Source organism: Leuresthes tenuis, unplaced genomic scaffold (genome assembly GCF_036924035.1).
Source record: "Leuresthes tenuis unplaced genomic scaffold, fLeuTen1.0.hap1 SCAF_23, whole genome shotgun sequence".
Classification (NCBI taxonomy): domain Eukaryota; kingdom Metazoa; phylum Chordata; class Actinopteri; order Atheriniformes; family Atherinopsidae; genus Leuresthes; species Leuresthes tenuis.
In genome coordinates, this window is record NW_027325377.1 from 5,097,984 (window position 1) to 5,124,612 (window position 26,629).

General features: G+C 41.2%; 2 protein-coding genes across 2 annotated transcripts; one reads left to right on the forward strand and one right to left on the reverse strand.

The window, feature by feature from the left end:
• Positions 1 to 7,978: 7,978 nt before the first annotated feature.
• Positions 7,979 to 14,308, reverse strand: slc35e3 (solute carrier family 35 member E3). Its single transcript, XM_072377549.1, has 9 exons — positions 14,065 to 14,308; positions 12,837 to 13,304; positions 12,549 to 12,659; positions 12,400 to 12,459; positions 10,839 to 10,937; positions 10,544 to 10,626; positions 9,630 to 9,714; positions 9,438 to 9,535; positions 7,979 to 9,263 (listed from the first exon to the last, which is right to left on the reverse strand). Exons 2-9 carry the CDS (start codon positions 13,236 to 13,238, stop codon positions 9,242 to 9,244), a joined length of 960 nt encoding a protein of 319 aa, XP_072233650.1. The 5' UTR covers positions 13,239 to 13,304; positions 14,065 to 14,308; the 3' UTR covers positions 7,979 to 9,241.
• Positions 14,309 to 15,775: 1,467 nt separating this feature from the next.
• On the forward strand, positions 15,776 to 25,672 carry nup107 (nucleoporin 107). The gene is made up of 27 exons (XM_072377274.1): positions 15,776 to 15,877; positions 16,636 to 16,715; positions 17,025 to 17,120; positions 17,190 to 17,284; positions 17,377 to 17,512; positions 17,591 to 17,694; positions 17,964 to 18,079; positions 18,152 to 18,200; positions 18,337 to 18,408; positions 18,553 to 18,641; positions 18,733 to 18,808; positions 18,895 to 19,008; positions 19,692 to 19,782; positions 20,148 to 20,227; positions 20,336 to 20,395; positions 20,558 to 20,703; positions 20,829 to 20,877; positions 20,996 to 21,065; positions 21,142 to 21,257; positions 21,383 to 21,572; positions 21,661 to 21,767; positions 21,980 to 22,082; positions 22,257 to 22,417; positions 22,587 to 22,712; positions 24,526 to 24,639; positions 25,009 to 25,176; positions 25,460 to 25,672. Exons 1-27 carry the CDS (start codon positions 15,870 to 15,872, stop codon positions 25,565 to 25,567), a joined length of 2,724 nt encoding a protein of 907 aa, XP_072233375.1. The 5' UTR covers positions 15,776 to 15,869; the 3' UTR covers positions 25,568 to 25,672.
• The last annotated feature ends 957 nt before the right edge of the window (positions 25,673 to 26,629 follow it).

A 26,629-nucleotide genomic window follows, 5' to 3' on the forward strand; every position in this document is an offset into this window, starting at 1 on the left:
GGAGGTGTCTTAACAACCAAGTTGATATGGGTCATGGAGTAAAAAGCACTATATGGAGGTACACTAACAATCTATTTGAATCTTAATTAAACCCATGAGAGATTTTAAAGTCAACCAAAAACTAATTTACATGTTTCTTTTACCTAACATAAACCTAACAAAAAGATTTCACCGAAGTTGTAATATACCCAAAAACATAAAGATTACTAAACTAAACTACATAAATACTAAAGTAGAACAAATAAATAAATGTCACTGAAACTAAAAAACATTTTAGTCTAATAACAAATCTAAAGGTAAATCAAAAACTGCTGATAAAGCCTATGTTGAATGCAAGCTTTTTTTAAAATGATTATTTCTTGCATTAAAAACCAACAACCACAGCTTGAAGACCAAATCAAATGACTGTTCAACACTTCAACAAATGTCAATTATTCTTGCTTCCTTACAGTTTGTCCAAACTCCAGCCTGGCTCAGTTTGCTCCACAGCTTTTACTTTGCCCCATATCAGATATTCCTGAAAAATCTATGTAGCTTACCAATTCAGGCAAATATTTAGCCAAATGATTTGCATGGTTTTATACTCCGACAAATGAGTAGCATGCAACATACATATTTTTAGATCTGGATAAAACTGGCTTCGATGTGGCAGCCATTACATCTGATTAGTCAAAATGATACTTTAGACAAGTCAAAAAAACAGTTTTTGAGGGAAATTGGTGCTTATCCCTCCTCCCCCATGTCTTTCCTTTTTACAGTCAGGCAGAAATGATGGGTACTTTCAAAATGAATGATCGAGTGACTATAAAATGGCATGGTTGCCATGATGCAGAGGGCGGGTCAATCTACCCACTGGATCATTTTTATTTCTCTCACCTTCATTTTACTGATCACCCGTGTATGTACCCTGAAACAACAGATGAGCAACCGTAACCCATCTGAATGTTTGAAAATGAAAGGGACAAAAATAGAAACTCATCGTACTCTGGCATCCATATTGCCAAATGGTTATTGTTACTGTATGTCACTGTAAAATAATGAAATGACAACTTTAGCAGAAATTTGTGTCATTTTCAGATTGAAAAGAAGTGTAAACTGAATTGGTTTCCAAAAACATGCCAGCCCACTTGATGAACACTTGATGAATATGAGTGTAAATGTACATGTTTATGCTTGTGTATTACCTGTGTTTTATTCACCACAAAATGCTTCCATGTGTTTACACAAAACTGGTTTCATAGAATCCAGAAATAAGTAGATGTTCAGTTAGTTATGCATATTTCCAAGATATGACTTTACATGACAAAATAAGAAAAAAAGTCTATATAAACTATAAATCAATTTATGAAGTCTTCTGTGTGTGAATCAGGGTTACTGTCATACCTTTATTGACACAGTGTGAATGAAACACTTATAGATAGCTCAGGGAAGCTGCACAGGAGAGACGTTCACAGGAAAACTACATTACAGGTATGGTTTGGAAACTGCAGCTGCCTGTCGGTCTGTTTAAAAAAAAAGTTTCATGAAAACTGTAAGTTACTTATTTGAATACTCAACTCTGCTGCTTCAGATTCTTGTAGATGATTTGTTACAGATTAAAATGAGCTGCTGCAGATGAAGGTGCGGTCAGTATTTTCTGACTATATAATTATAGGCACAGTTACAGGGAAGACATGAAGTTAGAAATCTTTACAGATGATTTACTTTCCAGGATTTTGCTGTTGGGGTATCTGTTGGCAACAGTAGAGACATTTAGGAAGTGTAGGAGCAGAGAAATTGCATTTCAGAGTCACATTTCTGTCCAACACAGATCTTTAACAACATTGATTCATTTAATTAAAGGATGTCACAGTACCTGATTTGAGGAAGTCAGTACAAATAAATGTGTTTAAAAATAAAAACACTGATTTAAAGGTGATGTTTTATACACTTTTATGCCCTTTTTAACAATTTGACACAATTTTCTGAAGGTCTTATGGAGATGACATTGGATAAAAATGAAATAAAAAAAATTCTTTATTTATCCCAAAGGGAAATGATACGATGAACCACGCAAGTAAAGTAAATACAAAAATCAGGTAAAAAAAAATTCTCAGAGTGGGAAAATTATTATAAAATGATGAAAAAAACTGGCTTTTCATTGAAGCTGTGGCTCACCGTTTTGTTGTTGTCTCGTGTTATATGTAATCTATTTTAAATCTATCTCTGGAATTGTGAAGCACTTTGGTCAATCACTGGCTGTTGTAAGGTGCTATATAAATATGTTGATTGATTGAAAATATCAAAGCTGGGAAGATCTGGGCCCTTGGGGTAAATAATGCATCAAAGGTAACAGGGATCAATAACCAACCAAAGATCCAGTCTATAAAATATTTTTTGGAACAGAAAAAAGCACTTTTTCCATGATATGTCACCTTTAAATCACTGTGTAGGCTTTTTAGAAGGTCTGGTGAACTTTTTAGCTCAAAGGTTTTGCTGTTCAGTTGACTGATGTCAACATTTTTATGTGAAAAGTTCACTAATAAAACTATTCTTAGATTTAATTTGAACTTGTTATCATTTATGACACTGTTAAGGTTTGATTCTTAGTGGAAGAAAAAAAAAATCATCAAATTCTAGGAATCTCATCTATAACTCAAACACAGAGATGGTTAAGAAATCTCACTTCAGCTTATAGATAGAGTCTTTCTTCATATCCTTACACAGGTTTTCTGCTTTATCTGAAAACACAGGCCAGTTTGTACGCTGTGTTGCTGGAATGATTCCAACTCTGGCACTTTTTTTTTACATCTGTTATGATGCATAACCATGGCGACAGGAATGTTGTTCGATGACAGAATTTTTCAGAGTCAGAATCAGTTTTGTTGCCAAGTAGGTTTTCACATACAGGAAATTTGTTTTGGTGATTGGTGCAAAGAATAGTAAAGAGAAATATACAAGGCACTCCAAAATAAATAGAGGAATAGGTTTAAAACTAAAATAAAGGTAAAGTAAAAAATGAAGTAAGTCAGATTTCTTGACTTGCTCTGAATTCAGAGCACTCTACACTACAAGCCAGTATTCATGCAGCACATTTGAGCCCATCAGGGGCTGAACCTCCAACCTTTGAAATGATGAAGGACCTTCTGAGCCTCATCCACTCTGAATGAACAGCTGTTGGGAGGCTGTTTAAACTGAAGACTGAGTCTGCTCTCTGTGAGATCAGCTGAAGATAAACTTCATTCTGCAGGATTAGAAAATGAAATGTGTGACTCTGTGCCTCCGCTTTTCTGAATGAACGGTAAGTAACCAAGTCAGATATGAAATGACAAACTCAGCTTGGTGATGCTGATGGGCTCAAACTTCAAAATGGATCTCTTCCAACAGATTGTTCCTTTCTGGAAGATTCAACACTCATATGGCCCACTGTCATCAGTCATCACAGTCTTCAGAATCAGAGACACATCCTTCATCTCTCTGTCCTGCAGGTCCACCCGGTTCCTAAAAGAAGAGTTGTATGTAATACTTCTCTACAGTCTCTTGTGTTTTCTCTTTCTTGACTTGGAATTTCTCTTTCATTTCTTGGTCTTTGTTCTAACAAACACTCGTACTGTTGCAAATCCATGAGCGGTGACCAGGCTTCAAACATCCAAAGCCCCATTTACTACTACTCTGTCGGAAATAACTTTTCTACATTTGTGGAAAGTGTGTCCTGTCTTCTTGCAGAAGACACATGCAACAACAGTCTTTTCATTGGAACTTCTCATCAGTACCTTTGGTCCTAGGCTTTGTTGCCTCTTAGCCTCACTTTGTTTCAGTGACAGGGTTACAGGCGATCATTGCTTCTCTGGTCAAAGAGCTGACAAATTAGCTAAAGGCAGATTCCCAGTAACTTGATGTGGACCATGGCAGCCTCACAACTACAGAGAAAATCAACACATTCTCTAAGTTCATAGTTGTCCTTAGATCCAATCTTGGGCCATGCTTGGAGCTTATCTCTGTAGGAGTTTGCTATTACAAATGTGTTCCTGCACCTGTCCTCCAAAATCTCCCATGCAGCAACATATGCAGATTCTAAGAAGGAAAAAGCCATCAATTGCTCTCTTGGTTTATCCACTTGCTTATCTGCGGAGGTAGTTTATCTTCTCCGTGTCTTGAATGTTCTTCAGTGGGTTGCCACTGAATGCTGACAATTCAGGGACAGAGATTCTGTTGGCTCTTAAAGCACCTGCCAGCACCTGTCTACATAGGAGACCTGTTTATAGGTAAAGGACGCTCGGGAGCTAGAACCTTGGTTTCTGCAAAATGCATCATGTTTTATTTAGTCTTTTTGCTCTTCTGTGAGCTGCACTTGATCGAACAACTGCATCGAGAGCCTTTACTGCTTCCAAATGCTGTATTCTTCACGGAGTTTCCTCTAGAGCTCTTTGTAGCTTTGCACGTTCCTCAAGATGAGCTGCAGCATCAGCAGAAACTTCTTGACATTTTAGAAAGGACCTGCTTGAATGCTCTGAAGCTCTTTTCAAAACAGAATAAACCAAACTCAATTCACTGGTGCCTGAATTGAAACGAGATCCTGCATCTGGCCAGTCTAGCGCTCTCTTTCTGCAATCCTCCCAACCAGTCGATCTGAGGCTCTGGAAAGAATAAACGTAGAAATCTCTACAAACAGATCCACCTTCCGACTTGTTTATTGATTTGAGATATTACGTAGTTCATCATAAAACCGCTGTACATCATTAGAAAGACTTGTGACATCACTCATAATATCAATGGGCAAATCATCAGATAAAGGCATGTTGTGTGTGACAAGGGTTGCTTTGCATATTCAACGTGTCTTCTCCATTAGTTGTAAATATAGCTGAACTTTTGTTGAAGCCCCTTATTTTGCTTGCCTTACTTTTCTCTCTTTCTCTGCCTCTCTGACTTTTTCTCGGCTGCTTAGCTTCCACTTGACCTACTTCAGGTAGATCTCGGGAGCTACACTGTTGTCTCAGTGCTTTTACATTTGACAAACTGTTCACCGGTAGTCAATATATGGAAAACACAGAACATCAGTATCCGAAATGACAAGTAACCTTCATTTACTATGTCCAAACATTCAGTGAAACAGTATCAAACATTTAATCTTGATCCTGTAAATTTGTCTGTAAATTGCAAGCTTTGCTATATTACTGAACCAGAACAGTCAAACAATCACCGCACAGATAACACCACAGCTGCCACACAACAAAATCTGTGTCAAACACTCATAAAGGTAGTCTTCCTAGACCACTCCTTTACTGAATAGGATCCCTTTCTGACTTTTTCCTAAATGGCTGGTGATCTTTTAACACTGTGTGAATCTTCTCACTTTTCAGTCTGTGCGTTTGGTGCCTGCTGTCACTTTATCTGTCCGTCCCTCACTGCTCTGTACTTTGCTTCTTTGAAGTGCTTCAGTTAAGGCACACTTGTATCGAATAACAGTCAGGTTTTCACTGTAATTCCCTCGAGGCACAGGCAGACACAAGCGGCTTTCTTGCTCCAGGTTTCTTTGAACACTTCTCAAACAAATACCTTGTTGCTCAACCTTGCTATTTCCCATCATAATACCGATAGCAGAACAACACGATATTACCTTAAACTCAATACATCAAAATAAAAGCAATAATTGTTGTGCCCATTTAAGTAATACACAAATAACTAATTAAACTTAAACTGAATTTTTTTCAGAGCAAGTAAACAAAATACACAATCTGTAAACACTCAATATCAGATGTGGACTCCAAAAGACCAGAGAGGCCACATTAAAAACTGACTCTTCAACAAGAAGACTATCCCAGAAGAGTTATCTGGAGAGACAAAGAACCCAGAACCAGGGGAGGCCATTCAGAGAGGGCATCGACGTGGAGACTAATTCACAACCTCAAGCTCATCTAAAGGGCATTTATACAGAGAATTAACACGTTCTGTATAAATCCAATTAGAAACAGATATTTTATTCATCCCCTGAGGGAAATTATATCGCTGGAATATGAATTATTATTAAACATATGCTGTTGTTATAGATAGATAACAAAATAAAACATAAATCAGCTGACAAACATGCAGAGATTTGAATTGTTGCAGAGAGGAAGGTGTTGGAGAATTCTCCGGAGGTCTCTATCAGTGGGTCGGGGTGTTGTTTTTGTTGCTTGGCAACAACTTAGATGACGATGTCACACACAGCATCAGCAGTAAACACAGGTGAACTCTCTCCATAGACAACATGGACAGAAACTCACAGGCAACAGTTCAGCATTTGAGATGCAGAAATGCTCGTTCTCATAGAAATGTCCAGGATTACACCATTTGCTGTTAACAAGCTCTGTAATCCTCTTCCTTTACAGTTACCTCTCTGTCTGCAGGCTCTGTCTACCTGTATAGTCTGAGCAGAGAGGTGTTAGAGTTGTTCCTGTCTTTTCCTGATATTCTTGCTGTGTCCTCATCACGGGTCCAATCTCATCCATTTTATCTGCCAGTGATCTCACACTTATGATAATCAAGGGAAGAAATGGATGGTTTATACCTCCTCCTTTTTCTGCATTTTGTTCTTGCTATGGATCCAAGACATCTTGATTTGGGCTTTTATTCCAGGCATTTAGGCTTTGGAAAGCTCAGTTTGCTGCTCCAACAGGTTAACAACTATCCTGTTGCCATGGTTATACATGCCAACAGATGGAAAAAAAACTGCCAGAATTACCAGCAAAGGTCCTCCCAGCAGCACAGCATCCAAACTGTTTAAACAGGAAAAAGCTTAGTAGAAAAGTAGCACAGTGTACATCAGGCACAAAAAAAAGAGTTGTATGTTTGTTTCATGAAAATTTGGATTATTCTTTGCCAATATTCAAATGTTGGGTAAAACAAAACATTGCTACACTCTGCATACTTGTAGTGGAGTAGATGATAACCCACCTCAAGCCAGGTTCAACACTCAATTTCTGAGTGTTACTATTCATATTATAAAAAGTGAAAATGCCGTTTCAGATATCGAGTCATAGATTTCACAAATCAACTTAAATCTTTTAGATATTTAAAATATTTTTTAGAATGTTTTAAATTCTTGGATCCGGTCTTCTACATCCCCAGAGCCCTCTATAGCCCTCTCTCTTCTGGCTCCTGTACACAGCACACACTCACACACGTAGGGTTTTGGGGGTGTAGTGGATGGGGCCATGTGGGTGGTCCCCTTTTGCTGCACTCTGCAGCCCCCTGCCCGTTATAATTGCACCTTAGACATTACTACTTATCAGACACACACACACACATTAGGTCTCGGGAGGTGGTAGCACTGAATGGCATCTGGTGGGCGGGGCTCTTTGGGTATCTTGGCTGCCCAGAGGACCGCGCTCCCAGTTCTAAGTTGGCTGTCCCTCAATTTTAATCGCTCACTATTAGAAAATATTGAGGAGCCAGAGGGGCGAGGTCTTCCCACACCCCTGTTCCCTGGTTGCTGCATGGGGCAGGAGTTGTTTTGCTGGTTCGTGGCGGCTGCATCACACCCCAGCGGAGTTGAGGGAGGGGGAACCTGAGCGAATGCGTGTGTTGTGCGAGTGCATGTTTATATATTTCATTTTTTACTATAATCATTTATTTTCTGATTTACGTGGTGACTGGGCCTTACCCGGAGAGAACCCGGGCATACATGGGGGGGAACATGCAAACTCCACACAGAAAGGCCCCAGCCGGGACTCGAACCAGGAACCCTGAGGTGACACTGCTAACCACTCCATCAAACAGCCCATTTCCAACTGCAGATTTTTGGAACTGAAACCCCAAAACACATGACTGCTTAGAGCGATTCAATTTGTTCTGAGAAGAACATCAACGGTATCTGAACTGAACATTTTAACTGAGAAGAATCAAATGTGTTTAATGCAGATCCAACATGACTGTTAGATTTGAATATTTCCAAAACATTTTAAATTTCTGAAACTTAAGTTTTGTCATATTTATTTTTAAGAATTTTCTACAAAAAAAATATTGGAGATATCTTTAATTACAGCTCTGACTTGTAAAAATGTCATCTTGAACAAGAGGAAGTCTATTATGAACAATTAAAAAACACACCAAGCCCCACATGTTGATCAAAATGATGGATCAGACCCTCTCTGGAGGTAAAACGAGCATCTGAAATGTTTTCTCAAGAAGAAATAAGCAGAAATGAGCAAATCCCAGAGGCCAAAACTGATAGAAATCAACAAAATAATTATGACAGCAGCTGAATGCGGCAACAAGCAGTCAGAAACTCAAATGCTGCAGACGTGAAAAATAACATTTACATAATCACACTACAAAAAAAGAACGAGGAAACATTTCAAACATCAATAGTTAAAGTAAACCCTCTCGAATGGCTCATGTTGATCCCGACAACAAGGAGCGAGCGCGTTTCATCTTATTCGTGTTGAACTTTGAGGAGCTGAAGAACGCAGAATGGAACTGCTGCTTGTCATCATCCAAATGTGTGCGACTCCATCCAGTCAGACGTTCTGTCCCATCGAAGAAAGATGTTTTATGAGCAGATGCAGCAACCTTTTCTCACTCTATCAGCTAGTGTTAGAAAGCTTGTGAGCCCACAGACTCACACCTTCATGAAAAAAAGTCACGCAAACACAGCAACAAAGGAGAAATCTACCCTCATTTCTGGTTCTCTGTAGGCTTTTAGAGCTTGTTTGAGGCGTAACCTGTATTCTGGCTCATAAATGAAAAATACTGGCTTGTTCGAAGATGGTGGTTGAAATCGCTTGATGGGAGAACTTGAAAAATTGCCGTTGTGGAGGTATGATGAGGATTAGATTCAGCCCTTCTCTTTTCAAACTATCTTGGCGTAAACAGGAGACAGTCTGCCATCACAAATGTGTTTCAACACTATAGCTGGTGTGAATATCAAAAAACAGAAATAATAAGACAAAACACTTCATTATTATCATACTATATTATAATCAGCATTGTTGTGTTCTCTGGGCAGAGTCTGCCTCCAGCAGCAGAGGAATCTGTTCTTTATAAGACAAACTTCGCCTTATGCTGATTGGTTGCTGTAAATCTATGTCACTGAATGTATGAACAGGAAAAGATAAATAAATCCGTCTGTATGTGACAATCAAAGTTGTTTGTATACCTTTGTGGAACTCTTACATGTATAAAAAGACATGGATTTTTTTGTTTTGTTTCACTAAGTGAAAACGTCTTTTCCTTTCAGCATGTTAGAGTCCAGCTGCTGGGGTGATGAGCTTCAGTTTCCCCTTTAGACATCAACATCAGTGTTTCTGAAGAGCCATGGGAGGAGCATGAAAAGCAGAACAACAACACAATTACTTCTTCTTCTAAAAGACATTCTTGTATTAAAGATAGAAAACATAAAGAGGTTTCTGCATGTGGTCACACTGTTAGTGGCCAGTGACAGAAGTCTGTGCAGTTGATTGACAGCTCAGGCAGCCTACGGTCTTTGAGCCAGACGGCTCTTCCCTTCTTCCTGTTCGGCCAGCTTGAAGTGAGTGTAAGACAGAATGCCGGCCAGAGTGCAGAGGATCCCCAACACCTGAGTAAAAAGAAAGAGGAAAAGAGTTTGGAGGAGATCATTAAAGTAGAAATGTTATTGGTTTAAATCAGCAGAGCAGCACAGAAGGACTCACCTGGTTGAGTGACAGCGGGTCATGGAAGAGCAGGTATCCTCCAACCAGAGTGATGCAGAACTTAAAATGACCGAACATGTTGTAGCTGAGAGCAAGAGTCAAGAGGACAACACTTTATGTTTGGATGAAGTTTATGATTATTTAGAGGAAGTCCTGAGTAAAACAAGACCATAAGACTTTCATTATCTGAAACCTCCACAAGTTTACACCAAAAAATCCTGTAACTCTCACATGAACTGCTTTAAGAAGGTTTAAAACATACTTAAGATTTTATTACCTCCATGCCAGATGACAAAACTCATCGATAAAGCTAAAAACCTACAATTCTGAACTAAAACCATTTTAAAAAATCCTCCAGACCCAATCAACATGACCAAACAACCTCAAAGATCAGTTACCAGAAGGTTCTGAATCCTTTTAACAAGACCAGAAAGGTGTCCACGAATACTTCAAACCCTCCAGAGGAAGGGAAAAGATGCTTAACCAGAACCAGAAATCTTCTCAAGAAATTCTGAAACCTTTTCAAGAGAGGCCAAAGTGTTTCTCTTATTATTCTTCTGAATAAATGGAACCATAGGTGGTAGATAAGGAGGTAATACCATGCTAATTACTTCACGGATGCTGGTCAGACACTCTAAAGCTAAAACTTTACCCAAGGAGGTCTGAAACCTCCACAACAAGACGACAAAGTAAGCACTGAAAGCCAGAGAAGAAAAATCAGACCTCCACCCTAAAAAAGGAGATTCTAAATCTCCTCAAGGAGTTCTGAAGCCCTTACATGAACATAAAAACACTCCACGAAGCCTTCATAACTCACGAAGAAAGCTCACCAGAGAGCCCTCAAACTTTCCCAAGACTGCTAAAAACTAACTGAACCCAGAGACCTTTAGGTCCCTGTTTGTGTGTGAGGATACGTGACAGCTGAGGTGTTTCCAATGATCCAGTAGATGGACAAGTTGACCAAGAACGCCACCACGCCCGAGAGCAGTACGGTCGCCTAGGCAACAACAGAACAAAACTGTTACCCACACAGCTTTTACAATAAACTCTGTAACATTACTCAGCCTTAACAGAAGGGTTTATGACGTTTGGTAATTAAACATTCACATCAAGTAACCACACAACAGGGGCTGAGCCCCAAACCAAACGATTTACCTGTCTCAGGTTAAAGTGTGTAAGTGTTGTTGTGTGTGACGTGCTGAATCTGACCAGAGCTGGCAGCGACCACGGTCTGAATATCCCGCCGTCTCCAGACAGCGGCTCAAACAGAGGGATGATGCAGAGCAGGAAGCCTGATGACAGAGGAGCCTGAAACAACAGTGCTGCCGTCACATCGCTGTCAGCATCAACACAACATACTGCAGAGACTACTCAGTGTTCACATGAAGAGAGATTACCTGCGTCTGACCTGTGCCGCAGCCAATAAACTCACACTTAATGTTTAACCAAGTCGGTCTGAACTAGCTGTCTGACATTCACTGAACTGAAATTCACGTTGGACAGTGTTCGACTTCCTTTCCTTTTAAATACAAGAAATCTGAGTGTTAGTTGAGCTGAAGAAAAAAACAAAAAACAAAAACAAAATAATATTAGATATCTGGCGCTTTTTCTGCCAAAGTATTTTACCCACGCTTGGCTCATGGGATGGAAATGTCATTGCACTAAGAGGATCAACAATGCCTGAGCCCAGAACAAAATGTGGACCAATGGCAACGGTACACAGTCTAAAACCCCAAAACAAAGTCAAATACCAAGAGAAGGAGCTTTAAATAGAATATGAGCAAGGAACAAAACAAGGCAAAAACTAGCGCTGAGAAGCCCAAGAAGTCAAACCAAACCAAAAACTGGGGGGGGGGTCCCCAGAAGAATAGCCAAAAAGTCCAAAATGATGGACAAAGAGTCTCAAACGAGTATCCGCAAGTCCCAAAATAGGTCCAAAGCTAGCAAGAAAACCAAAGTCAACCTGAAGCTAAAACCTTTCTTAAAAAGTTCTGAAAACTTGGCAGAAAGACAACAAAGTTCAGCCTTCAGTAAAGCAAAGACGACCCTTCTAAAAAACACCTAAAACAAGCACTCCACAAGGACCTCAAACCTTTTTCCAACCTTCAAGTTTTAAAAACTACCCCAAAAGGACCAGAAATTTACATTTATCTATGAAGACAAGAATATCTAGTTTAGAAGAAGCCCACACCTGTATGCTAGAAAACTCACCAAGAAGTCCCAAACTGAGAGTCAGAGTCAGTAAAAACTAACATGTCACTCGTCAAAAAGTTCACAATAAAGGGGGGGGGTATAAGCCAGTTCCAAATTAACTTCAAAGCCAAAATCAGCACATCCTAAGTTTAAAAACAAAACAAAGAAGAAGCCCTGAAGCCAGAAGTGGTCCCAAATTAAGTCCAAAATAAAAGGAAACCAATTCCAAGTCAAGAAACAAATCGCAGCTCAACACCAACATGTTGGTACAAAGTTTAAACCAACGAATACCATGTGTGGTTCTGAATGAAGAGAAACGTTTCCCAAAGAAGGTAAAACCCACTCGTCACAAGTCAAGGTCCCAAAAAATTAAAGGTCAATTAAATGATCATCTAAAATGTAATCCAAATTCAAACCAATAAGGTTCAGGCCAAGACCAGTAGGTCAGAAGTCAGGGACCTCAGGATTCTACAAGTGGCACGTAGCAATCTATCAGCAGATAAGGAGCAATAGCCAACCTTCGGCCATTACAGCATAAACATGATTACCGTTTGTTCTGTGTGTCTTTGAGTCCTACCTGATAATACAGAAGCTGCATGGAGTTCACCTGGAGCTCGTGTTGTTTAGCTCCCACCCACTGAGAGACACACACAGGCAGAGAGGTGGCTTATTTCTGTCCCGTCGGCCTCACACGCACCAGTTTGTCGTCACAGTAGATCTACTCACCACTTGGTAAAGCGAAGTCACCAGAACGCCTAACGAGGCAAACACTGTCCCCAGCATGTTGAACCGCACGTCATAGTACGAGTTTAATATCACCCCTAATGTGATGGGCACCTGAAGGGAAAAAACAGGGGGAAAAAAAGGATTCTAGCGATGTTTTATGCAACAAAAAGGCCATAAACAGACCCAAAAACACAATACCCTGTCAGGTTACAGCAAGTTTTGCTCGGCTTAAACATCTGGCGAGCTGCTACGTTCAGGTTACTATAACAAATAAATGAGATTCTTAACCAATGTTAGTTTAATCTTGGTGGAGAAGGTCTTCTTGTAGTATGTGGTCTGGATGAGAATGATGACGGGAGTGGTCATGGTCTTTGCCAGCTGGTACGTTCCTATTGAGTTATTCTGCAGGGAGAGGTTGGTGAAGGCCACAAACCCACAGAAGCTGAGCGCCAGCCACACAATCCGCCGCAATGGGAGGTTTTTCGGAGCGAAAATGTTAATTTTTTGGCAGATGTAGAGTCCCAGCCAGGTGACCGCAAAGTGGACGAGGGTTAAAGTCATGTTGGGGAAGCCGTAGTGTACGTAGATCCATTTGTTGATGAAAACGATGCAGATGGAGGACAGGAGGTTTACCAGCAGGCAGGCGACTACGCGTCTGTTGGCTGATAAACTTAATAGCCGCTCAGTCATGGTTCTGCAGGTTTCTGAGTTTCACTTTCCCAAGCAGAGCTTTGTAAAAAAACTTAGTCGTTCACACTGCAAACAGAAAAGAGAGCGTAAGAAAGTTGAAAATCTGAGCCAAATGAATTTGTTACAACTGTAATGTTACAACTTAAATCATTTTAAAAATATATATGACAAAGTGCCTAAAAACACTATTTAAAAGTCTTGACTTTGAAGCCTCATATATTTCAGCTTGAATAATTAATAGGTCAGTGTTTAGAGGCATAACAAACAAAAAAAACACATTCTCCTGAAAAGGGCAGGTACAAGAACTGGACTGAAATGAGTGAAAAAGCAGCAAATGTCCAAAGAAAAACTTTGAAAGACCTTCAGAAAGCCTGAAGAACTATTGCTCAAGACCACTTTAAAATATTAGAAGAAAGCCTGGCTGATCGGAAGCGAAATAAAAAGAAAAGAGGAGTGGCTCTGAACTTCTGCACAGTGCTGTAATTATAGAAATGTATGTCAAAAATTCTTACAGCGAGTAAAGGGAACATTTGGCGGTTTCTAACGGTTTTAACGGTACTATAACGGTTTTTAAAAACTGAGTTTGACGCACTCATTTGAAATTAGGAAACTCCTAATGAAAACCTATTGAAATGGAGACAGTTCTATTTAAATTACTTTTAACAGTGCAGCACAATAATAAATAACAGCCTAAACTAAACGGTACTATTTAGGTAACAGGAATCGTTAGGACTTAACTTAAAATTAGTTTATTTAACTATATGCCTAACCGTGAGCCCGTATCACTGTCTGGCTGTCATTCTGCCACGCAACACGAAAAGTTTACCTGGGGTCTCCATCTTTCTCTCTATTTCCTTGCTTCTCCTGCCTCTCGTCTCGTTCCGGCCAAACACCCGTAAGTTACCGGGCCTGCGCGAACGTCTCTTCCCGCAGTTGGGAGCTGCAGTCACGCCGTTATACTGACGAATGTCCGCTGCTGTACCTGAGGAATTTCCTCCCGGTTCTCCGGAATACAGCAGTGATTTCTTGTTGAAGAAAAAAACCTATAAAAACGCCAGTGTTCCTGCTTCCTCTGTATTTAATACCGTTTGGTGCGTGTGTTGAGCAACAGCGGCAGCTAACGGACCGGAGGGTAGAGGAGGGCGAAGATGGTCTATATAGAAAGATATCTCACTCCATACAGGGTTACACATACATACATTTTATTCCACCTGTTTTCCCTTGATAACGAGATCATTTTCCTCCGCTTTCCCGTGATAAAGAGATAATTAACTCGAGATCTCGAGAAAACAAAATGTCAAATGTCAGATGTCAGAGGAGCAGAAGACAAACGTTTTGTTTTCTCGAGATCTCGAATTAATTATCACGGGAAAACGGAGGAAAAATATCTCGTTATCACGAGAAAACAGAGGAAAATGATCTCGTTTTCATGGGAAAACGGATGGAATAAAGTGTATGTATTTATGACCCTTTAAGGCTTCCGTAGATATTCAAAGTCAACATTCTGTTAAAATTTAAGTAGAAAAAGCGACTTTTAATGAAACCAGAAAAGGCTTCCTGCGAAGCAGCATTGAGCATACTGATAAGCTGAATGAAGGCACCTGAAGATACTGAAGAGCAGAGAAATGTTAACAGTTGCAGAAAATCAGTTGCTTAACTCTTAGTTGAGATGAATAAAAGCTGAAAACTTCTGATAAAAGAATAAATATAGAGAGAAAATTGAAGATTTAGCAGAAAATAATACTCTGAAGTCTTAGCAGCACATAAAGTATTTGCGGAAGGACCTGGAGCTTGGTGAAAGCAAAAGAAAATCTGAAACAAGAGGAAAAATGCTGAAAAAATGTGAAAATTTACCAGAAAAAAAAGTTTCAGCAGGGCTGAAAGTTCAAAGGTTATGTAGCAAGAACATTGTCCTTAAATGTCAAAGGTTAAAAGAATCAGCAAAGCTTCGAATGCAAAATGCTTAACCCAGTTGTACATTTGTCCTTAAGCTCTTATTAATTCCATAAAAAGTTAAATGGAAAAATAGGGGTGGCGAATACCAATACACAAGAATATTATTTGATTAACTGATTAGTTTGATTAGTCTGTGCACGCAAATGATGGAAGAAAAACACCCACCACAACTTGCCATTTACTCATACAAAAATCCCAAAGTTTTAAATTCCCTGAGAAATGATAAAGAAACACGAAACATCATCGTCTGAGCCAGAAAAATAGCTTACTAAAATATTGATCAGTTGTCAAAATCGTTGTAAATTATTTGATCAATTTATCTATGAGTATTACTAATATGATTTTCTAATTGTTTGTATCAAAAACCAGAAATGCATTCCCGTGTTATCGGGAGTGAGGACAACCATATGTTAACTTAAAAACATGGCAGTTACTGGCTCGATAATCTTGCACGTGCCTTTTGGTGCATAATATGACAATGTGAAATAACAACAAATTGCACAGGCAGAACATGGATAAAAAGAGCAAAGTTAAAGTGAGGGGGGCAGCAGAGTGCTTCAACACATCCAGTCAGTCGGAAATTCAAAATAAGGTCAAGAAGAACCGACAGGAGAAGAAGAAGAAGAAGAAGAAGCCTGTTAAACCTCGTGAAGCGGGAATTGACAGTTCTCCGGCATGGACTGGTAAAATACGATATGTCACAAAGCTTAGAGTTTAATCAGCTTCTGCACCTCTGTATATTTAGTTCTGCAGTTCTGTTTCTTAGCTTGTCGTTTAGCCAGTTTGCCTGCGTCAGATGACGCTACTGTGCTAGCTGGAGCTAATGATGCTAACGGTGCTAACGCTGCCGTTCAGAATCAGCGCTGATGCTAACCGGCTAAGTTCTGTTGACATATTTTGGTACAGTCGTTTGTAACCACGTTAACAGTTAAACAAAGGGAGTTAACGATAATGATAATAAAAAAGAAAAACAACTGTTCATTTAGAAAAAATGGGGACATAATTTCTTGTTTTCCATTTGACTGTTTAATTCTCATCAGATGAATAACAAAAACTTAAAGTGTAAGTCCTCCACAAGGCCTGTTGTGTTCCCCAGTTTTAACAAAACTGAGGAATGAAATAAAATGAGTTGTTTCTCTGCCCATGCATGAATAAATTCTGCTGGTAGTTTTACGTAAATTCTACCAAACACCTCCCCCTCAGTTTTGCCTTTGTAGAGGAATAATCATGATAACAGTAAACCTATGACCATAAATGATATTGAGAGATACTATGGAGGCTTTTGAGATGAATACCTGAGCTGGTAAGGTCAGCCATAGGAAACAGTTGATGAAAAGCATTTTTTTAATTAGGCCTCAGATCATACCTCAGATGTTTATGAAAAATGATGTCATGTAGCGTTCAAGCAACGTCTTTCCTTGTGTGTCACATTGTCTCCCAGGGGTCAGAACGAGCTGCCGTCTCCGGTGGTTCGAGATGAAGAAGTGACAGTTGCTGCCCGCAGGAGGAAGAAGGTGGCCTGTATCCTCCAGCGAGAAGGCTGTGTGTGTGTGTTTGGCTGTGTGAGGTCTGATTCTGGTGTTCAAAGGGGTGTAACCTCTGAGAGGCTTAAAAAGGCAGAAAGTATAAAAGCTCGGGAATAATTTTGGTTGCAGAGGATAACTGGCAAAATTTATTTAACTTGGTGATTATATGTGTTTGTAGGAGATCTGGATTTATTTTTCCATTTCCTTGGCCTTTATTGTATAGGGAAAACTGCTTGGTTACTGTTATGTTTTGACAATATGTGGAGCCTATCACTGCTGTTGCTTTCCTGACTCTTTGTCTCAGTCCCGTCACCTGGCAGTGGCAGCCCTGTTGTTTCCACGGTAACGCCAGCCCGCTCCCTGCTGAGGAACACTCCTGCTTCGCTCTTCAGACAGGCCGGTAAGAAAACTCGCACTGATAATTGCTTATCAAAGACCTCTTTGTTTGGCTCATGTCTTTGTCTCTCAGTAACTCCCAGGGTTCCAGATGTTTCCTCCATTTTGCCACCTGGAGGTCGAACGCCTCGATACACGCACACACCCAGAAACGCACTCAGCAGTATGGTGAGAGATGGACACGGGCACTTACTTGAGATGTCCATCATTAACCTGAATTTTCTATTGTAAAAATAATAAAAATGATGCTTTGTGTTTAGAATTTGGACGACAGCGAATGGACCAACAGCTTGTACATCTCTCCTGTGTCGGGGTTGGAAAACACGAGCTTCTTTAAAGATGACGTCACAAACTTGAGCTCAGCACTGCTAAAGGAGGACGACCCAGGAGAGGCAGGTGAGTTAAACAAACGCACCCGAGCGCGCTGTCTGACTATGCCGTGCTCCCCTAAAGACTGGACTCTTGTATTTTCAGCCGCTGCCAGTCTTTTCCCAGAGTTCCTCTCCTCCCTTCAGAAACACTCTTCTTCTGCAGTGTTTGAGCTGCTGGAGGATTATCAGACACTCTGCCAGGACAAGGTAGGTGTGTCTGTGAGAGTTAAGGTGTTTGGTCTCCTAATGTACAGAAATGAGAGTGTAGTCGATCCTCTCGTTTGAATTCTCTGAAGGAAGAGGAATATTTCCCCAAATTGTAGATGTATTTCAAAAAGTACAAAGCTGAAAGAAGCCTAGCTTAACCTGGCTTAACGCTGGAAGCTGAGGAAATAATTGGCACTGCTTTGTGTGCAGATTTGGGGGAAAAAAAATCTAAGCGAACAGTGCACTAATTACCTGTCACCATATTTAAGGTGGACGTACTGCAGTCTGTGGTGCTGAGAGCGGGTCAGAACAGTAAAACCGCAGGAGTCCGCTGGCTGCTGCTGCAGGAGAACTGCACCTGGAGGCTCATCGCTTCACTCTACAGGTAGCTGTCTCACTGATGGAGCGCCTGTCTGGTTGTCCACTTGTCTCTGATTTCTCTGCTCTGTTTCTGCAGGGATCGGGTCCAGCTGGCACTGGAAGATGACATCATGACAGACATGGTTGTGAGTGACCGTTTAGGTCTTAATTCCAAATAAGATTTGATAAGAAAATGCCTGGTACAACCTATTGGGTCCTGGAATGATCCACAGCACAAAAGAAAATATGTGGGAGCTGTTAGTTTTTTCTCTGCTTGAGCAGGTTCCCAGTGAGAGTGAGAAGGTGGTGGTGGAGCAGCTTTTCCAGCGAGATGCTGTCATACGCCAGAGTCAGGTAACACCTTAACTGTGATGCTGTAAAGCCCTGAGTTAAGCCTGAAGATGCCTGAATACCCACTTGCTTCGCAGCACAGGACTTTGTCAGGAGACGTGTGCGCAGCTTGTTTTTGTTGTTCACGATGTCTTCACTGTGTTGCAGCTGGTTGTTGATTGGCTGGAGAGCATCGCCAAGGATCAGATTGGGGATTTCTCTGACAATATAGAATACTACGCCAAAAATGTGTGCTGGTGAGTTTCCATCGGTTTCTTTTTGTGGTGTAAAGTCCACAGCAGCGTGCACGTGCATCAACAGTGATGTGTTTTTGTGTGTGTGATTCAGGGAGAACACCCTGCATGCGCTGAAGATGAGGAGGAAGAGTGGTGCTGCCTTCACTGTTCCTCTTGTCACAGAGCTGGTGAGGCCCGTTACCACGGAAACCAACACCTTTTCACCCTATGTGTTGCCAAATACAGATGTGTACAGAGATGTTTGTGATTTCAGGACCCAGATGCTCCTCTCCGGCAGCAGCGCCCACTGGCCGACCTCGACAGAGAGGACGACGCCCGACTGCTGAAGAACCTGTTCACTCTGATCCGGGCCGGAATGACAGATGAGGTAGCCGAGTGGCGATTAATAAATCATAAATTACTGCAACTCATAGTGATGCCTGTTGAGCTGTTGAGCTGCTCATGAATGTGTAGGATTGAACAATGTAGGTGTGAGTTTGTCTTTAATGGTGGATCATTGAAATTGCTTTTCAATACAAACTGAACCTTTTTTTTTTTTTTTTGCAAAAATTCTTCTCATAAGGCCTGAAAACACAAGATCAGCATTTAAATAAAGAAGTATTCTTAACCTTCAGGGCTAAGAATATGGTTCAAAGGGACTTTTTATGGTCTTGGGATGTTACACGAGTACAAATATCAGTGAAATATGTTAGCAGAGCTGTTGTTTTCAGATTAATCGGGGCCTGTGGGCGTGACCTATCAAGTATGTACACTTGTGTCGAATGTGTGTGCAAAATTTCAAGAGCTTTCACTTTTTGCTAAAATTGATAATAAGAAGCACTTGAGCATCAGTGGAGCGTTTCCTCTTTGCTGAGGCCCTAAAGGGGCAACTTGTAAACTGTGAAATAAATAAATTTCACCGTTTGACTGATGATCAAACGGTGAAAAGAAAGTGTTTGCTTTGCTCAGTAACAATGGGAGCATTCCATGATGGATGGCAGCCTACACTGTGACAGGCCTCACACATTTAATGTAACTTCTGCCTGAATCCATTGTTTTGTGTGTTTGAAGGCTCAGAGGCTGTGTAAACGCTGTGGTCAGGCCTGGAGAGCAGCAACTCTGGAAGGCTGGAAACTCTACCATGACCCCAATATGACATCTGGTAACACTGACCACTATAAGAGTTATTAATGAGTTTCTTATCGCCTTCTCAAGATGCGCTCATCCCACAATAGGGGAAAAAAGCTGCAAAAACCTTCCAGCAGTTGGATTTTCTCTTTGCATTTGGTCCAAATGTTTGATGAGCACTGGTGAAATATGCTATTTTAAGTTTTATTGAACTGTTGAACTCACCTCACCTGCAATAGTCAGTAACTTTTTACAGAAATACACTGTAATGGCGTGAAGAAAACTTGTTAATACTCAACAAATGGGTCCATTTCAACAAAGTGCACTCAGTATGTTTGTGCTACTAACAGCCTGAAAAGTACACCCCCACCATCTTACCTCTTTATCTTCTCCCTGCAGGAAGCTCAGAGCTGCAGCCTGTTGAAGGAAACCCACAGAGAGGAATCTGGAAGGCCTGCTGCTGGAGGATGGCTGAAGAGGTGCAACACACACACACACACACACACACATTAGAAAGCTGCACGTCCAGAAAATCTGAAGCCTGGAAAACAAAATAACATAAACTGTAAACTGCTGTCTGTGTTCAGGAGCAGTTAAACAGATATGAGAGAGCGATCTACGCCAGCCTGAGCGGGAACCTCAAACCGGTAATTGAATTACTTTGCATTTCTAATATGTTTGTATTTTATAAAAACCAGGGCAAAGAGTTGGAAGGTTTTTAGCCTTTTTAGAGCGTACAGCACATAAATTGTTGCAGATCCCCTCCAGTCATGTGCTGTGACAGTCGTGTGTTTCTGTGTGTGTGTCAGCTCCTGGCAGTGTGTGACTCGTGGGAGGACTGCGTGTGGGCGTACTTCAGGGTGATGGTCGACTCCCTGGTTGAAAAAGATCTCATGTCGTCGGGTATGGCCCACCAGGAGGTGGAGACACTGCCACGAGAGTACCTGGAGGCCAAGTACGGAACACATGATCAGACAGAATCTCCTCAACTAAAATAGCGATTCTGAGTCCAGAGGAAACTCTGTAATAAGATGACGGCGAGTAAAAACATACTTTGTATTTTTCTGATTCCCTCCTCAGTTGGACAATGGAAAAAGTCTTTGAGGAACTTCAAGCGTCAGAGTCAAAGGTGAAGCTCATGCTAACTGATTGTAACGGAGAATCTTCACTTCTCCTGACTTGACTCATTATTAATCTGTGCTTTTCTGTGTGTGTGTGTGTGTGTGTGTGTGTGTGTGTGCGCACAGAGGGTCCTGGATGAGACCAGAGAACATTACCACATCATCCAGAAGTTCATCATTCTGGGAGACCTGGATGGTAAGACCCTGCCGCTGGACACAACTCAAAAGACGACTGTTAATCCTAAAACTCAATCTGTGTGTGTCTCCATCAGGTCTGCTGGAGGAGTTTTCTGACTGGCTGGCTGCCTCTAAGCCCCTCCCATCCCACCTGCTGCGTTTCATGAGTCACCTTGTGCTGTTTTTCCGCTCTCTGGGTTTGGGATTGAAGGTAGAGTTGACTAAATTTCGGTGCATCGGAGCCTTTGAAGCAGTTTTCCTTGTTGGACTGAGTTCTGTTTTGAAAAGTTTGTGGTTCCTGTGCTTCCGGCCAACTGTTTTTCTTCTGTCTTTCAGGAGGAGGTGTGCGTTGACGTGCTGAAAGCATACGTCTCCCTTCTGATTCGGGACCAGCAGACAGACCTTGTGGCAAGCTACGTCGGCCAACTTCCCGCCGAGCTCGCCACCTCTCAGTACGCCGCTTTCTTGGAGACTATCAACCAGCCGGAGCTCCGCCCTCAGTGCCTGCAGCTCGCCACTGATGCCGGTGAGATGGGCTATCTCAGACGGAGGCCTGTAAGATGATGAATGGTACTGCTAAGAGGATGTAGCATGCTTGTTCTTGTTTTGCGTAGGTCTGGATGTCACTGCTATAACTAAGCTGGTGGTGGAGACCGTAAGAGACAGAGATGACACAGAGTTCACACACCACAGCCAGACGCTGGAGACGAGAACTACAAAGGTTAACAGCTTTAATTTTGATCCAACTCAAGGTCAATGTTGAGATGTGTACGATTTAAGGATCAGTGACACTGACATGCTTTTATCTTTTTATTGACTAAAACTTATTGAAAGCACATTTAAAATCTAAATCTGATGTTAAAACTAGCTCTCAACACACACTCAACGTTTGTGTAGTACTGATGGAGTTACTACGATGCTGTTTTCTGATAGGAGGACCAAAGGAAGATCGACATTATCGACTGGCTGCTGTTTGAAGCTTCCCATCGAGCTGAGGCCCTGAAGCAGTCCAACGCCATCATGAGAAAGTTCCTGGGTAATTTTTGACTTATTTCTTTTAGTTTAAAATTCATAGGTGTGTGTCTCACTTCTAAGATGGTTTGATACAAGAAGTTAGACAGAGCTAATTGAGGGTTCATCCCTACTAATAGTTCAGCTTGATTTTTGTTGCTCTTCGGTTACTGAAATGGAGACTTCTTTCTTTTTTCAGCCCTGCAGAAACACGACGCAGCCAAGGCGGTGTTCTCTAAAGTTCCAGAGGATTCAATGAGAGAGATTTACTGTCAGTGGACGGGGGTCAGTCAGACCACCCCTCTGCCTGCTGAGGACGAGAACGCCATAAGAGAGCACCTGTGCATCAGAGCCTACCTGGTCTGGTTCTACTCTTTGTATAAATGATGTCATTACTGTTGTGTTTTTAAACTTTCACGAGATATTTTGTAAAGTAATGCATGGTGTGCACTGCTAGTGTGCATAACGTCTGTCTGTCTGGGATTAATAAGATATACTAACATTATTGTGTCTTTTAATGGTCCCACAGGAAGCTCATGAGGCCTTCACTGACTGGTTAAGCCACAGTAGTTCTGCGCCCCAGAAGCCAGCTCCTGCCCCTGAGGCCAAATTCACAGAGAGGGTTGCCAATGAGATGAGAGAGAAGGAGTACCAGGTTCACACAAACATGCTTTGTTAAATGAAATGTGGATTTAAGTCTGTTCAGTTGCCAGTGGTAGAAGGAGGACTCGAATCCTTAACTTAGAGGTAAACTGGATGCCGCGCTTCTCAACGGGAAATGAGTGGAGTGTTCCCTCTGGGTCAGGGGGTGCTCTTTGCATCAAGATAGATAAGTTTAGATATTTTGGGACCTTGTTCACAGGTGATTACAAGTTGGAACGAGAGATGGACAGATGGATCGGGGCCTCATCATTAGTAATAAGGGCACAGCTCTAATCTGTTGTTGTTCTGCTGAGCTGAAAGGCAAAGCTTTAGATTTACAGGTCCGTCTTCGTTCCAACCCTCACTTAAAGCACACATAAGCAGCTGAAATGAGTTTCCTTTGGGTGGGGGGGGGGGGGGCTAGCCTCAGCCTCAGAGATAGGATGAGGAGCTTCCATCTGGACGGAACTCAGAGTTGAGCTGCTCCCCTGCATTGAAAGGAGTCAGCTGACGTAGTTTGGGCATCGGATGAGGAAGCCTCCTGGTTCTTTTTTCAGTTTTTGGGGCTATAGCCACCTGGGAGGAGAGTCCAGGACAGAACCAGAACATTTTGGTGGGATTATATGTCCCTTTTGGTCTGGGAACTCCTCTGGATCCACCAGGAGAAGCTGATGAGGGACTGAAATTGGGTTTTCCCTCCTGGACCTGTTGTCCTCTGGAAAGATTGCTGATTAGGGGATCGGAATTAGCTGAGTCAGGCCTTGCTGCAAACTTTATCAAAACATAAAGTTTTTAGTCTAATCTTAAGAGTAGAGATGGTGTCTGTCTAAGGTTCAGCCAACCAGACAGCTGGTTCCACAGGAGAGGGGCCTAACTGCTGAAGGCTCTGCCATCCTTTCCTCCTGGAAACTCTGGGGATAAATGGATAAAATAAGTGAACTGACTAAAAACAGCCTCCCTGGTGCATAAACCAGAGGTTTTGTTGCTTCCTGGTTTGCCTCCCTGCTGGATGAAGCGCAACACATCTGGAAATTTCTTGTTGTAACAAGAAGAAAAGTTTGTCTTAAGGGGAGGCGCAGGTGCAGCATCCAGCATTCTAATTTCACTTGTTGGTGTCAGTTTGTGTAGCCTTCTGTGCACACGCCTCCAACATGCGCACACCTCCAGGGCAATGACACAGTGCATAGTTTGAATTGTGATTCCTGTGGTTGTTCTTTTTTCAGAGTTCAACAGTGTGTGCATTTATAAGCGCTGCTCCTGTCAGCTGATGCAGATGACCTCCCAGCAGCAATTCTATCTGCTGTCAGTTCACTTATATTAACACTTTGTTTCACTCCAACACAAAGACTTTCCTTGTCCACGATGGGTTTCCATTTATCACCAGCAGATTCAAAGAAAAAAATAAAGTTTTTCCACTTATATTTAGTTTTTTAAAATGTGTGTAAATATATTAGTCTGACACAAATGGTACGAAATGGAACCAACACACCCAGATCAGGTAGTCGAGAGTCCAATCTCTTCTGCACACTTCTTCTGGAAGATGAGCGTTGTGGGACATTTTGGTGTTAATGTATTCATGCCTGTTCATATTTGGGTTATATTCTGTGGCGTAGGAAAGGTCAGGCTGACTGGTCTTGCATATAAGACTGTGGTCCACTTAAATTTCCAAGTTGAGCACAACTGAGCGCATTACTGTACTGAGTGTGGCTTGTTACTACAAAGTCCACAGGTTCCTTTTAGGTAACTCTACCAATTCAGCGGTGTTCAAGTTTTGATGTTCCTTTTGTTTACATGGGAGTCAAATGTCATTTTTCGTTGTGTGTCAGGCCACCCTGACTGCCTGGTCGAGCCGTCTGGACCTTCAAACCGAAGATGTGAAGGAAAGAATCTACAACGTGCTGCTGTTCGTAGACGGGGGGTGGATGGTCGACAACAGACAGGTTACTGAAGCAAGCCTTCGTTTGACCTTTTAGATGTTTCAAATGGAAAGATTTTAGTCTGGTTCTTAGTTTTGCTTAGCATAAATACTGGAAATGGGCAACTATCTAGCCTGGCTCTGTCCAAATTAAACAATATGTTTGTTTTATTAAAGCTTTCATGAGAGAAGATTTTCATCATAAAAACTGTGGAGGTATTAGCAAATGTGTTCTTTACTGCGTAAGACGATCGTAAAGTCAGCAGTTAAAAGGCCTTTAAAAGTGTAGTGGAGCAAAGTGGTGTGAGGAACACACGACTCATTTGACCTCTGAGTGATTGACTGACCCTTTCTTCTGTGAGAGGTCAATAAATTGGTGTTTTTGTAATTGCAGGAGTCTGAACCAGATACTGAGCGCAGCCACCAGATGGCCGCGTTACGCTCCCTCTGTCTGCCTCGCCTCAGCTTCCTGCTGCTCAGCGTGCTGCAGAGCTCCTCCAGACACCAGGAGGCGCTGCGACTCGCTGACATTATCTCATCTGACCAGCACCGCCTCTACCAGGTAGCCAAAACCCTTCCAAAAGTGAGGGCTTTTTGGTGTTAGTTTGCTCTGATGTTGATGTTCTGCGCACAGATGATATAAAATCGGATGATGGAAGGAATTAAGTTCCATATTAAAAAGTTTAGACCGTAAAGATGCAAGAAAAGGTGGTAACGGGTGTCCTAAACACTCCATTCAGTGATTAAGGGATGGTTACGCTCATGTTCTTGTTTCCTTTTTGATGATCTGGTTCTGTTTTCATCAGCTTGTGTTTCATTCTGTCGTTTTTGCCTGTTTTCTGCAGGTCTTCTCTAAAGTGGAGCTGAGGAGGTTTCTTCAGAAGCTGCGGGAGTCGTCCCTCGCTCTGTTGGACCGGGGACTCGACCCGCTGGGCTATGAGTTGCAGTCATGATCTCACACCTGTACACATAGAACAGTGTTTGAATCACTGCTGTTTTGTCAGAATGTGTTTGTTTGGATAGTTTTTTTTGCTAAATAAAAGCTTGTGTGTCTTGTAGTGGTGTGGTCTATTTAATTTAAAGAAGTTCCTACTGTTGAACTGTCACTGCTGCAAGTTTTACAATTTGGCCAAATGTTGGGTTTTATTACTCAAAAAATGCTAGCATGAGTCATTTAGTCCAGTATGAGTCAATAAACCTCCCCTCAAAGGTTACAGATTGCACTGAATAAACTGTATTCTGAAAAGTCTCTGGCTCTGCCATCTCAAACTAAACGCTTGTTAAAACTATTTTGTATCCTTCCGAATGAACAATTATTGCACCCACGATTAAAACCGGAGCCCCTCAGAAGGGCTTGCCTTTCTGAAATACTTGCCTTTCTGAGAAATACTCCAAAAGTTAGATTCTAAATAGCATATATATATATATTAGACAGCTTAGTTTTAGAATGATGTATATATGCACAGTTGCATTAGTGAACACTTCTGAACATATTATCCCAGTTAAGTTTTAAATGAAGCTATGTTATGGAACCACAAAAGATATTCATTACTTTTTAGATAATATCTTCATGGTAAAATAATTTAGAGTAGGATGTTTTTTTGTCAGGTAAGTGCTTCACATAAAGATATTGAGGACGGATGAATCAAGAAGAAATGTTTATGAAGTTTATTTCTGGTAAATTCAGATTGAATCACAAACGCAAATTATTAATCCTAAAATAATAGATAATCAGATAATTTTTAATCAACAGGAATATCTAATGTTTTGAAATCTTTCTAACTTACATTTTCTCTGGCTTTTTAAACGTGACTATTTGCATTTTATAAACATATTGGACTATTACTTACTTTTTCATTGGCTCAGTATAAAAATAAAGTCAACAAATAATCAAATCATAGTAGAAAAATAGTGTTTGCAACATTGACCAAAAAAGAGTTTTCCCTTTATTTGATTAACTGATTCAATGCGTAAAATTAGAAACAATTCCTGGTGAATACTAACTTTTACTGCTT